Here is a 14037-nt window from a genome sequence, read left to right as displayed (position 1 = left end):
GAAAACAGAGTAAACTAATTTGTCCTCTTGTAATATCTTCAAGCCAAAAATAGTGGTCTTCTGATAAAATTGGGGGAAACTTAGGCAAGCTGTCTTGTGGAAAGCTGTGAAGGAGTTACATTCATTCATCTTGGGATATGATTCTTTTTATTATTCTTTTGTAGCTTCTTTTCATTTTTTTCCAATGCCAAAGTCTCTAGTAAAGAGTATGAGGGTTGAAGTGCCGTCTCTTGGGGGAGACAGACAAATATACCATTGCTCAAGAACCCTCACTCTCTCAAACTGAGAAAATGTACAGTTTATATTGAAAGTTAAAATGGATACATTCCAGGTAGTATTAATTTTATAGAGGAGGGCTAAGGAATTATCGTATTCCCATAATTACTGAATGGAATGTAAGTTCTAAAGCAGTACATGTTTACCAGGGGTTATATTTTATTTTTAGCCTGATCTAAATAGCACTTCTAAGTTTTTGTAAGCTAATGCACATGAACGTGACAGGCATTTGTGTCAGACGGCACAGAAAGAGGATCTCTCTCTTTTTTTTGAGTTGGCGTCTCGCTCATTCACCCAGGCTGGAGTACAGTAGCACACTCAGGGCCACCGCAGCCTCGACCTGCTGGGCTCAGGCAGTCTTTCCGCCTCAGCCTTCCAAGTAGTTGGGACTACAGGCACGCGCCACCATGCCCCGCTAATCTTTTGATTTACTGTAGAGATGAGGACTCGCCAAGTTGCCCAGGCTGTTCTCGAACCCGTGGGCTCAGGCAGTCCTCTCACCTCGGCCTCCCACAGTGCTGGGATTATAGGTGTGAGCCACCGCATCCGGCACAAAGTACATCCCTCTTGATAACTTCCTTTCTAATTGTAAATTAGTATGGATGAGGATATGCTGTTTACATATACTTCATTACAGTAATCAAAGTGCTTTTACTTTCTGATCATCATGAACATGTAGCAATTAACCGCTGCTTCAGCCTGGAGTGCTGGGTACGTGCGCCGTGTGATGGAGACGGGCCATAGCTGGCCTCCGTGTCCCAGCTGTGCAGCCCTGGCTACCTTGGCTCCCAGTTTCTGTCTGTAAGGCAAGAGTATCGGGTGCAAGGTTGCCACCCACTCTGGAGTTCAGAGTTTTCTAGCTGACCAGCGTAAACGTACTGGTGCCTGAGGTGGGCAGTTCCGTCCGTGGGTACTGATGCAGCCTGTTCACGCTTCAGGATAAAAGAATAAGAGAGAAAATAAATTCTATTTGATATCCCCAAAGTTAGTGAGGGATCCTGTAAGGGGAGGTGTGTGCCTGTGCTTGTGGCAGGGTGTCCTCCCTCCGATGTTCCAGACAGGCCTGGGGCCTGGTGGCGGTGACTGCCTCTCACACCCAGTGGCATGTCTTGGAGCAAGGGACATCCCACTGCTGCTGTTAAACAGGACCCGGGAGTGAGCGCCCACATGCTGGGCACCAGGGTGCCATGGATGCCCCCAGAGAGGGTTCCTGAGCTCTGGGCAGGATCCGGAGCCCCTGCAGCCGCCTGCCCCGTCTCCTTGGCTGAGCAGCGGGACCATCCCCAGGTGTCTGAGGTAGAGGCCAGGGAAGCAGAGGTGTGTTCAGGGTGCTTGGGGCGGAGATGGTCACCAGAACCTGCAGAAATGCCTTGCTGTTGTGTGTGATATTGTGGGCCGTGAGTCCTCCTCCTGTTCACCCGGTGTTCCCGCCTCACGGGGTGGCCTCCCCAGGGTGGCCTGGAGGTACTTAGCTCTGTGCGTGGCCCGTGAAAGGACCCATACGAGGAAGAGTGAGTGGTAGCAGAAACACTTCGCTGTAAGGATGAAGGGTCCTGTAAAGCTCCCCCCGGAGTCTGCCTCTCTGCCAGTGGCACCTTGTGTCGTGGAGTACGTGGAAAGTGCTGCAATGCTCGTGGGTGGAGGCAAGGGTGGCAGACACAGAGCCCGGGTCAGCTTGGAGCCACCTACCTCCACTCCAGGGCTCGCACGGCGTCACAGCTGGACAAGTGCGTGTGTGAGACAGGTCACTGCTTCATTGTCCACTGAAGGCTTTTGGAGAGACACACGGACCCTGCTGGGCTTCCGGGTCCCCCTCTTCAAAGTGGGCATCGCGTCCAATCTCTGTCCTTCTCGGGTCATGACCGTGCTGGAGCGGAGATCCCTTTCTCAAGGTTGTAGGGGGAAGGAGTCAGCAGACAGGGGACTGCCTGGAGTAGCTCTCCAGCAGGTCTGACTTACAGCTTGGCATGGCGTCCCCTGGTCAGCCCAGCCCTCCCCAGCCCACAGTCCCTGGCCAGGACGAGCGAACACCTCCGCCAGTGGGATTCCACTGAATTGTACCGATAGGTAATTAGACCATCCGACGGACATGGGGAACAGTAGACGTAGTTTCAGAATTCGGTCAGAATGCTTAGCAGATACGTGAACATGGACATCGACGTTAAAAGGTAAACATTCGGGTTCTGAACTCAGAGCTCTGAGTCCGCTTCTTGAAGGCGTGTGTTGCTGTCAGGCCACTGGAGGACTTCTGGACTTCCGTGTTTTTCTTATGAATAAGTTGGTTTACTGTAGGGAGAAACAGGCGTTATGGAGGCCTCCCTAGAGACGCAGGGGAGCGTTACTCACGGCGTCTTAGTTTAGACTCTAATTCTGAAGGGGGGGTGACAGACACAGCAGGTGGAGGGGCTGGCTGGGGGTAGTGTCACTGTGAATCCCGGCACGTCCACTTCCTTGACAGTCCTTTGGAAGGGCCTTAGAAGCAGTTCGTCAGTTGTAGGATTGCAGACCTAGCTATGATACCTAGCTTTGATTTCCCTATGCTTCAGATATGTTTGGCTCTGAGTACTTCTGCCACAAAGACTTTCTTTTACTTATGTGCTGTCCTTTTTTCCTTCTTTCATATTTTACTCCTCTAGATTGTCTGATTGCTATGTCACTCCATTCCCAGGAACTGGGGCTACCTTTGTCTTTTTCCAGGTTGTCATTCACACATTGATGTGTAAATCACTTAAATCTCTGTCTTCTGTTTTCCTTTCAACAAGTATTTTCTTTGCTAGTCTACTCCTTCTGCAGTAAAGCTTCCACCCTTCAAAAACATTGTATCTTCCTTATTTAACATACGAAAATAGATGCAAGCCAGATAGAGGTCCCTTTTAACCAAGCAAAATGATAATTTTAAGGGTATGACATTTGTGTCTCCACTGCAACCCAGTGAATCTTTTCACAGTCATTAATAACAGGAATTTTTAGTTATTTTAATGACTATTCTTAAGTGTTCTGCATACTGATGGTCTGCATCCCATACTAATAAAAGTCAAGCAGTGAATTTCCAAGTACGTTGCCTTTTTGCTACTCAGTGACTCACATTTGAGTAAATATCTTTTATTTGTTATTAACGTTATAAGAATGCAAGAGATTGGACTTTGCAGGTAATTTCTCAATTTTTCGTTCTTAAAGTAAAATTTAGGTATATTGTTTTGAAGGGAGTAATCACGAGTAAAAGGGAAGCATCTACTTTGCTGTAAGGTTCAGTAGTAGGTAGCATTTAGCTTTCTTGGAAAAAAGAACATTCTGGTTTATAACCTTTATTTGGACATTTAATTTAGGTGAATAGAGGATTCAGTTGTGTTATAAAAATATTTGACTTTAATTTCCAAAGCTTTTACTTAAGGTACAATTCTGTGATAAGCAAAAAGTACTGATTTAGTAGAATGTTAATTTCTCAGAGGATAAATTTCAATAAAGATACCGACACAGAAGTAATTTTTTGTTTTTGTTTCAATTTTGCTCCCAGTTCCCACTGCCTGATCAGAGAACCTGGGTAAGTTTCCTGCTTATACTTTTGACTAACGTAATGTAACACTAAAAAGAAAACAGCTTGCATTCTTGATTGCTGTAGAGACGTAGAGAGTCCTGACCCCTGTTCAGTGGCAGCCTTCAGAGAGGGCTTCCTGCGTTGTGAAGCTGCGTGCGTCCAGCTATGGTGGGGCATCCAAAGGGAGTGGGGAACTGTTTACAGAATGCCTTAGTTCGATGAACTTGGCCCATTCCACACACTCATGCCTTGATGTGGGGCTCTTGCTGGGCACCTGGGGGCATGCTCAAAGAGGCTTCGAAGTGGGTGACTGTGCAGAAGCAATGTCACTTGGGGGAGCCTGTCTCAGCCTTCTGACGGATAAGTTGGAACTTGTGTGTGAACACAGGCTGACACTGGCCTTCACGTTCATATGCCCCAGGGAGGAAATTGGTTCTGGCTATTTGTAGAAATAAGACTCAATGTTTGAAAATCCATCTCTCATGTCATCTAAGAGTGGCTCTTTTAGCGCCAGGTCTCACCTGCTCAACTTTCAACTTCTGTTTCCAGATAGTCAGTTTTCAGGTAGTGATACCAAGGGACAGCCTTATTTTTTTATTGAGGAAGACAGGACACAGAGAGAACACTGCTTAGTCGGTTTTCACCCCCAGATCCAACTTGGTCAACGAAAATACCATACATTACAAAATTTTGTCTGCGCACAGATGTACTTTTACTTGTCTTCTTCGTGGACGTTTTCCTGATTCTGAGGAGAGGGTGAAGTCTTGGGATTTAGGTCCACTGTCCCTTTAAAGCCCCACGTGGTTATAGAGAAACATAGCGGGGACACTTTAGCACTTGTCTGTTTCCTCTATCTGATGGTAGTTTTCCTTGACCAGGAACGCCTCTATTTTCTCTGCTTTGTGGAATATGTGACAAATTGTGTTTTTCTCATTCTGAAAGGATGAGAACTTTTAGGGATTAAGTTCATTTATTTCAAAAGTAGGAATGTATTTAGAGAGACAGAGAACAGAGAGAGAAGAGAGCAAAGGAGGAGAAAGAGGGAGGGGGAAGAGAGGAGAACAGAGAGAAGAGAGAACCGGAGAAAAGAGAGAGGAGAGAGGGAAGAGAAAGCAAAGAGAGAGGAGAGAGAGAAGAGGGAAGAGAAAGAGAAGAGAGAGAGGGGGAAGGAGAGAAGAATAGAGAGCGATAAGAGAGAACAAGAGGGAGACAGAGAGAGGAGAGGGAGAGAGAGCACGCGTCACAGAGGGCTGTCCTTTGGTTTCTGAGCTGGCATTCCCAGGGCTCCTTGGCGCTTTCTGGTCGAGGTCTGTCTCGAGGAGGCTCATTCCTCAGGGTCCCCAACCTTCCCCAGGTACGATATGGCTCTGGCAGCAGCCGGGCCGTCTGCAACTCGAGGCTGCCGATGCCACCCTGGCACCCGTGGCCAGCAGTCGCCCGCCTCACGGTGCCAGTGAGAGAGAGTTCAGGTCCAGCTGCCTTCTTCAGCTGCGGCATGGCCGCCGCTGTCCAGCGCTTGGAAACATGCCTGTTTCGTTGAGTCACAGCTTTTTCAGATTGTGGTTTACGTTTGTATTATAAAATGGATACCAGCAGAAAATATGAAAGACGTAGGTTTATGATTTTGGTGGCAAAAACCCTCCGAGGGGCTTCGTCATCTTGATGCTGAATGCGATGCTGGGAGCGAGATAACCACAAAGTAGGAATGTTTACTTCCCCAGATGACCGTGATTCTGTGATTTCTCAGGATTATCAGGTGAATAAATATAGAAAACTCCCAGATCCACAAACTTTCCCATCATAAGTTATTTATGAAAAGTCCGTTGTTTTGTGATAAAGCCATGTGTAATCTAATTTGTGAAACATGAGGTCACATAACTTACGGTGCCCCAGACATATCATTTCATATAATCAGGTTGTCACTTTAATAGTTTTAATGAGAAATGTTTTCATGTCATCAATTATTTGCTGCCAGATAATAAATGTTAAGCTAAGTGCTTGGACCTAGTTGATGCTATCTTGCTTGATGAAATGTTTGTAAAAATACTTACTTTATTTGACCGGAGAGATAGCGACATTTTTGGGTAGGAGCTAGGGAATTGTGTCTAAATACTAGTTTGCGTCAGTATAAAGTTAATAGCCTCTTGGGGATGGAAAGGGGGTGAAATGACTTCCTCTTCCAGACATCTGGCTGCAGATAGCATCAACAGCTATTATATATGTAAATAAAAATTACTGCTCCGTAGAAAAAACTGTCATTTACTGATCTTAGATTAGCCCATGGCATTCGTGGTGACACGGCAATACATGTTGAAATATATGCTCTAACTTTTCCCCTGTATTCTCCCCTTTCCCAGGAAGTTTATCCATCATAGTGGTACACATTGCTCTTTTCATTGACTTTGCCGTAATTTAAAAACTAAATAGCTAGATTCTGTTCCATTTATTCCGGTTTATCCTGATTTTTAAAATCTAAAACTTTGAAGTAGATGTCAAAACTTACTACTTCCCCTTAAAAAAAGCATGTTACTTCCAGAGGGACATCCTGTGAGTCAGACCAGACATCCAGCGACAGTTGGGGTTTGGATCCGTCTACAAGTGAATGCTCATCCTCGTCCTACACCTTGATCTGAGGTGTAGACCGGACTGCCGTTGTCTCAGAGCTGCGTTCCAGGCCACTGTGTCTCCTAGTGTGGAGACTGAGTCTCTCCGGAGATGCCAGGGGCCGTCAGCGCAAACGTGGGGAGGGTGGAAGGAGGAACTCACTGAGGCCTTTTCTGTAGCAAGGGCTGGGAACGGAGGGTGTTGTGTGTACATGCATGAGCGTGTGTGTACATGTGTGCATGCATGTGTACGCCCAGGTGTGTCAGCGGTGACCCTCTCTCACGTCTCATCTTCTCCTTCCCCTCCCCCATTCCAACTTAGTCCTGTTGTCATTTGACACCAGAGACCAAAGGTAGGGGCTAGCTTATAAGAGAGGCACTGGGGCGGAGGACCTCTTTTCTCTGTCATCTCTAAGGACATCTCTGTTGAGCCATCAAGCCCATAATACACGTTCTTGTTTCCTGATGGTTTTCCCAAACCGAAACAGTTTGCGGCCATCACAGTGATCCTCCTTCCAAAGGAGCTGGCTGGCCGTGGGCAGCTGTAAAAGCAAGACATGTTTTTCAGCAGCCAGCTGAAGGACTGTCACTTACGAGTCCAGAAAAGAAAGCCAAGTATGTTCGTCGAAGCCGCTTACCATGGTGCTGTGGCTTGCCTCGCTGCAGGAACCTGAAGGTGTCAACAGGACAGATACGCAGTGATTTAAAGACACTAGATAATGAAACTTTATTGAAACCTTGCATGTCCATAAATAAAACATTGGTACCCAGGCCCCAAGCACTTCCTGCTCTTCCCAATAAATACACGCACTCCTGACCCTGACCCTGGCCAGCTCCTGCTCCAGCTGAAGGCCAGAGGTTATTTTTCACTCAGACAATCTGCCTCATGGTGAGTGGAATATCAAAATGACTTTCTGAAAGGAACAGTTAGGAACAGTACTATCTGAAAGGAGCAATACTATCCTGCAGCCTCTCTGGGTTGCTTTTTTCATGAATAAAACCCAATGGTCTGAGCGTGCCAGTGCTCGGCTAGGAGGAGCAATGGCCGCCTCGGCAGTCCGGCAGCCTCTGAGCGGCATCACCGCGGATCTCTGCCCCGTGATCAGTGAGTGTCAGAACCCTTCACGGTGACAAATGTGCTGTCCACTCCCATCTGCAGAGAATGCTTTAGCAGCCGAGTGATTATGAATCAACCCCTGAGCTTAGGCCCTCGCTGCCTTGAAGTGCGTTCACATTTGTCATCTGACAAGTCAATGTATCTTGACTTTCCTCCGAGATTTTTCTATACCGTGTTTGACGAAGGGCATCTGGCAAATTGGCGGTGGTACCCTGTACGTTGCAATTCGTAGCTGGCGTCAGGAGTCTGGGTGTGGGAGGGAAGGACAGGCTCCAGGATAAAGAGAGAAGTCAGGGAACTAACCAGAACAGGGATCGCCATTTGAGAATCAAACATGCAGTATTCCCTCGGTGAGAAGAGACCAGGCTCACGCCGTGCTGCTCAGATTCTGCTCTAGTTCAAGAAGTTGCTGGGATTCTGCCCAGCCTCGTGTCCACGGAAGACACACTTGGCTAACTTTCCTGTTGAGGAAGAAACGTTGCCTTTGGTGTTTAACTCGAGCTGGTGAAGTAGGCCTCTATCTCTCTCTGTCTAGGCCTCCACCTCTACCTTGCTGTCTCGTCAGCATAAGAATGAGCCTCGTGGGCCGGCCGGTCACTTGAACGTGCAGTCGGTGTCACCCGGCCCTGTGTGTCTTTGGTCTACCACCCCAACTCTCTGAGAAATACCCAGGATGCACCTGGAATGCAAACACCATTTTCATAGCTTTTGCGCTTCCTAGGAGCACCCTGCCCTGAGAACCAAATAAATAGTGGGTGAATGGATTTAACTCGATGGCCTGAAACTTTGCCCGTTCTGCTTACGAATTCGGTGGTGAGCACTTCCTCAAGTCATACGAGCCCTGAAGGATACGTGACATTCTGAGAGGGTGGAAGGAAAGGGGTGAGGCCTCTGACTACAGACGTAGAGAATCAAGCTGACTCTAATGTAAAGACCACCTTCGGATGGTGACTCTGTCAAAGACACACACAGGCAGGCACAGACTCGAAGATTAGAAGCGACATAAATTAGGTTGTTGGAGGGTAAGAAGTAGGCAGGAGAGCTTTTCCCAAGAATGGTTTTCTCTAAAAGTGCGATTCCATGAACTGCCCCCTCTCTTGTAATGTGCCTGCCCAGTTATCTTATTATGAAGTCTTAATATATCATAAGCTGTCATCTCAACCCAGTCTTTGTCCAGAACACATGAGTATTGCATCAAAATTATTTGTCTATAATTCCATTAAAACATGGTATGTTGGGATATTAATTTGAGGTAGTCTTAAGCATTCTTCCCCTTCAAATGTTTTCTTTCTGAGTTGTACACATGTGGCCTAAGCTGCAATGTGCAGCACGTTACATTCTTCTGTGCTGGGAGTCCTTTTCATGGGATTCTTTTGGTTTTGTGCTTAAGGCATCTAGCACCCCTTCCCAAAACTTCCATTGTGTTGATGTCCATAACGTGATACGAATGCTATCACTTAATCAATACAAAGTCACATTGGCCTGATTATCTCTCTGTGTGCTTCACTGCTCACTTGTGTATCAGGTTGTTATGAAATGGTCTAACCCAAGGCCTTATGACAAAGGGTCACCAAGCACTTTACAAGCTTGGCTCTATTTGTGTTATTTCCTAAACCCATCAGTTTTCTCATTGTCTGTGTAATATCAGAACTCTGCAGTCTCTTTCTGTCACCCATTGCATTTGGTAGATTTGATGCTTCCCTGTTTTTTGCTTTGTTTTGTTTTTGAGTCAGAGTCTCACTCTGTTGCCCAGGCTGGAGGGCAGTGGCACGCTCACGGTCACTGCAGCCTCGACCCGCTGGGTTTAGGTGATCCTCCTGCCTCAGCCTTCCAAGGAGCTGGAACTACAAGTGTGCACCACCATGCCTGGCCATTTTTTAAATTTATTGTAGAGATGAGGTCTCGCCAAGGTGCCCAGGCTGGTCTCAATCCCATAAGTTCAGGCACTTCTCTCACCTTGGCCTCCCATGCCTCACCTCTTAATATCACCAAATGAGGATTGGTTTTTTTCTATCTTTTTTTTTTTTTAAGTTGGAGTCCTACTCTGTCGCCCAGGTTGGAGTGCAGTGGCACACTCTTGGCCACCGCAGCCTCGACCTGCTGGACCCAGGCGATCCTTCCACCTCAGCCTTCCAGGTAGCTGGAACTTGATGCTTCCCTTTTAATGATGGTCTTGGCTTTCCAGAGATTGCCACTGAAGAAAAGATGCCACACCCTTCACGGTCTTGTGCTTTTGCCTTTCAGATGTCGGCGATTGAAAACATGGCGGAAAAGCTGGAGGGCTTCAGTGCCCTGAAACCAGAGGCCAGTGAGCTCCTGCAGTCGGTGCCCTCCATGTTCAACTTCCGGGCGCCCCCCACGGCCCTGCCGGAGAGTCTCCTGCGGAAGGGCAAGGAGCGCTACACCTGCAGGTAGCCACGGTCACTTAAGGCGATGGCCCTGTCTCCCTTTGGTTTCCAAAGGCCCGGCCGTCTGTGTGGGAAGTCATTCTTGATTTGGTGATTAGCAGTCACCGTGATAGAGCCCAGGCACTTCAAAGTGCTCTTTATTTGGCGCGGTGTAAAAATAGTGGTTTTAAAAACTTATCATGAAATGAGAGTTTTAACACAGGCCATTTGGCTGTGATAAATGAGTTTGGAACCAGCCCAGGAGCTATCCACTTGTCACCCTGTGATATTTATGAGTTTTCTTCCGCAGTTAATTATTTTCATCCAAAGGTATAATACTACGGTCCTCAAACACGTGTTTGTAAATGGTCGTGGCATTGAAGAATCAGGTCCACAAGTGGAGAAAGCTAGTTAGTATCCCTCGTTCCTCCTCAGGGCAGAGCGAGGCTCGTTTTATGTCTCTGATTTCACGTGTGTTTTTTTCCCTAAATAAATTGTGCTTATAATTTCTGAATTGTCTTCAGAAATTTGTGGTATCTGACTCAAGACATATCAATTTATCTGCTCCTTGAAAAAATGTGTCACTTTCTTTCCAGAAAAGCTTTTATGGGTGCCTACCTTGATGGATGCAGTCTCGGGGTCTTGTCTGATCTGATACCACTCTGTGCACAGGGCTTGTCACTGTGGCTGACACGTCAAATGAGTCGAAACATTTGAAATCTGTTTACATCCACCCAGAGTCACCAGCTCTCGTTATTTATTTATTTATTTATGTGTGTATGTATGTATGTATGTATGTATTTAATCCGCTTGTCTGGTTCAGTGTTGTGAATGTGAAGACGCCGAGTTAATAAGAGAGGCGTACGGGGTCGTCAAAACTGAAGTCTGGTTTCATAAACCGCCGTTTATGCCTAAGAGCTTCTACCCTCGCTCGTGGCACGGCTTCATTTGTAGAGTTATTTATATCCATAGCATGGCATTGTTGCAGATGTTAAATACCAAAGGCATGTGAGTTCCATGCAGGATTAATTAAGTCGGGAATAAGCATCTGACTGCTCCATGGTCCGAGGGAAATGAAGTGGATGTGCTGACTTTCTCTCATCAACATCTCTTCGTGACAGATACTGCGGCAAGATCTTCCCAAGGTCTGCAAACCTGACGAGGCATCTGCGGACCCACACGGGGGAGCAGCCCTACAGGTATGTCAGGGATGTTTGCTGAGTATCTCCATCAGTGCTGTGATGGTGCTTTTGTCTGTGTCTGAATTTCCTCCATGTCTGTTCAATTTTGAGTCAAAGAAGAGCTCACCCATGACTAGGATGAATTAGAAGAGTGCTGATGTCTTTTGTGGAGGCTTTGTACTGCTCAGTTTAAAAGTCCTAGCATGGTGTCTAGTACAGAATAAGTATTAGAAGTACTGGCCATCCTTGCTGGGTGGCACGGTGGCTCACGCCTGTAATCCCAGCACTTTGGGAGGCAGAGGCGAGAGGATTGCCTGAGCCCAGGGGTTCTTGACTAGCCTGGGCAACTTGGCAAGACTTCATCACTACAGTAAATAAAAAAATTAGGGCGTGGTGGTACACACCTGTAGTTCCAGCTACTTGGAAGGCTGAACCACTGCAGTAATGAACCCCTGCAGTATAAGTATGAACCACTACAGTAAATAAAAAAATCAGTGCATGGTGGTGCACACCTGTAGTTCCAGCTACTTGGAAGGCTGAGGTGGAAGGATCGCCTGAGCCCAGCAGGTGGATGCTGTGGTGGCCATAAGTGTGCCACGGCACTCCAGCCTGGGCGACAGAGTTAAACTCTGAATCAAAACTAAACAAAACTGGCCATCCTTAAAGTTACTCTTATTATTGTAATGCTCTCTCTTTTTAGTAATTAGAGCTATTTTGACATAAATCATAATGTTGCAGCCTTCTCCCACCCCACCCCACTTTTTCTTTTCAAGCCTCAAATCTCTGCTGAGAGTTGACAACCCACATGTACTTTGTGTTCTCAGCACGACGAAGTCAGTTTGTGCAGCTTCCAGTGAAGGTTTAGGGAGTAAATCTTAAGTGTGGGACTGGAGGGAGAACAGATGAAATAGAGTTGACTAGGGACAAGGGGACAATTTTATCAGCAATTTCCTCAAGTACCTCTTCGCTTAACCTGTTCAGTGTCAAGATTCGCAGGATGGCACCTGGCACGTATCTAAGTTTAATATCGTTGTTCAGGAGAGAATGAAAAGAAGCCACATTCCCCCTTCCAATTTGAAAATAGAACTTACACTGTTGAATGTTCAATGCCTTGAACACAGGATTAGGTGCTCATAAATATTTCTTCAAAGAATGAACATTACTTAAGAAATCCCATAATTTCATCCTCCTTTGAAATGTTTATATATGGCATATGTGTTAAAGTTATTTTTTGGTCCGAATGCTAACTTTTTCCACTGAAGTAAATAGATAATTTATCAGGTTTCACGGATTTTTCTGAACTGCGAGAAAAATAAAATGGGCAGAGCAAGGCTCATTTGAAGGTCATTGGAATTGTAGGAGAAAACTAGAGGGAGTTAAACTAAAAAAAAAACAAAAAAACCTGTGTTTTTCTCAGAGTTTTTGCTTTTCTACGTATTTCATGCATCGCTGACTGTAAGTGATATTTTAAATTTATGCGTGATAGAATGCGCTTGATATAACACATCTCAGAGAGAGAGCATAATGGAAAGTCTTAGATAATTTCCCCTTTTAAGGAAATGCCATTCCCAGAAATTTTGCTGAAGTGGAAGGAAAGGTTTCCACATCACATCTTGTGGCAGGCAAGGGTGCTGTTATGTAGTCGTGGAGTCATTCGCATTTTACTCCTCTTCGTACCCAGATTCAGTGGCTTTATTATACCTCATCAGTGGTGCTATTGATATTCATTCATTCATTCGTTTGTGCGTTCATTCGTTCATTTATTTATTGTTAGGGACAGAGTCTTGCTCTGCTGCCCAGGGTGGAATACAGTGGTTTGACCATAGCTCACTGCAGCCTTGAACTCCTGGCTCTAGTGATGATCCTTCTGCCTCAGCCTTCCTAGTAGCCAGGACTACAGGTGCATGCCACCATGCTAAGCTAAGTTTGATTCTAATTTTAAAAAGTGTTTTGTGTGGGTGTGAGTGGGTGTGTGTGTGTGCGTGTGTGTGTGTATGTGTGTGTGTGTGTGTGTGTGTGTGTGGTTGTGCTGAAAATAAAAAGATCCAAAAGGTCCAGTTTTATCTGGGGGAAAAGTCAATATCTTTTACATTGATTTCACTATGTTTTTGTTTTATTCAGATATTAGTAGGTTATTCAATAGAGATTTTGCATTAAAAAGTGAATACCCCCAGAATTTCAGCTGTTGCCCAGGAACCTTGTGGTGGTCACTAAAAGTAGAATTGGGACTATGAAAGTGTGAAAAAGGGCTGGGCGTGGTGGCTCATACCTGTAATCCTAGCACTTTGGGAGGCCTAGGTGAGAAGACTGCTTGAGTCCAGGAGTTCAAGACTAGCTTGGTCAACATAGCAAGACTTCATCTCTACAAAAAAATAAAAAATAAGCCGGGCTCGGTGGCTCAGCCTGTAATCCCGCGCCTTTGGGAGGCTGAGGTGAGTGGATTGCCTGAGCCCGTGGGTTCGAGACCCGCCTGGGCAGCGAGACCTCATCTCTACAATAAATCAAAAAATCAGCTGGGCATGGTAGCGTATGCCTGTAATTCCGGCTACTTGGAAAGCTGAGGCGGAAGGATCGCCGGAGCCCAGCAGGTCGAGGCTGCGGTGGCCGGAAGCGGCCACTGCACTCCAGTCTGGGCGACCGAGTGAAACTCCAACTCAAAAAAAAAATAAATAAATAAAAAAATAAAAAATAAAAAATATTAGCTGAATGTGGTGGTATATGCCTGTAGTCTCAGCTACTCAGGAGGCTGAAGCAAGAGGATCACCTGAGCCCAGGAGGTTGAGGCTGTGGTGAGCCATGATTATGCCACTGTCTTCAGTCCTAGGTGACAGACTCAAACAAAAAGAAAGACAAAGAAAGTGGAATAATAGAGTGCATAAGAAGACCAGAAGATAGCCAGGAGGAAATCAGAAATTTACCCCAAAATGGATGATATTTG

General features: G+C 46.1%; 1 protein-coding gene across 1 annotated transcript in view; it reads left to right on the top strand.

Moving 5' to 3' along the window:
- The window catches only part of MECOM (MDS1 and EVI1 complex locus), a 50927-nt gene that overhangs the window by 22636 nt on the left and 14254 nt on the right, over positions 1-14037 (top strand). The window contains exons 8-10 of the mRNA XM_021719279.1: positions 3791-3817; positions 9776-9942; positions 11040-11117. Coding sequence (XP_021574954.1) covers positions 3791-3817; positions 9776-9942; positions 11040-11117 — 272 coding nt within the window. The remainder of the gene's footprint in view (positions 1-3790; positions 3818-9775; positions 9943-11039; positions 11118-14037) is intronic.

This window comes from Carlito syrichta, unplaced genomic scaffold (genome assembly GCF_000164805.1).
Source record: "Carlito syrichta isolate Samal-C Ts95f unplaced genomic scaffold, Tarsius_syrichta-2.0.1 Scaffold314349, whole genome shotgun sequence".
Lineage (NCBI taxonomy): Eukaryota > Metazoa > Chordata > Mammalia > Primates > Tarsiidae > Carlito > Carlito syrichta.
This window is presented reverse-complemented; position numbering and strand designations above follow the sequence as displayed.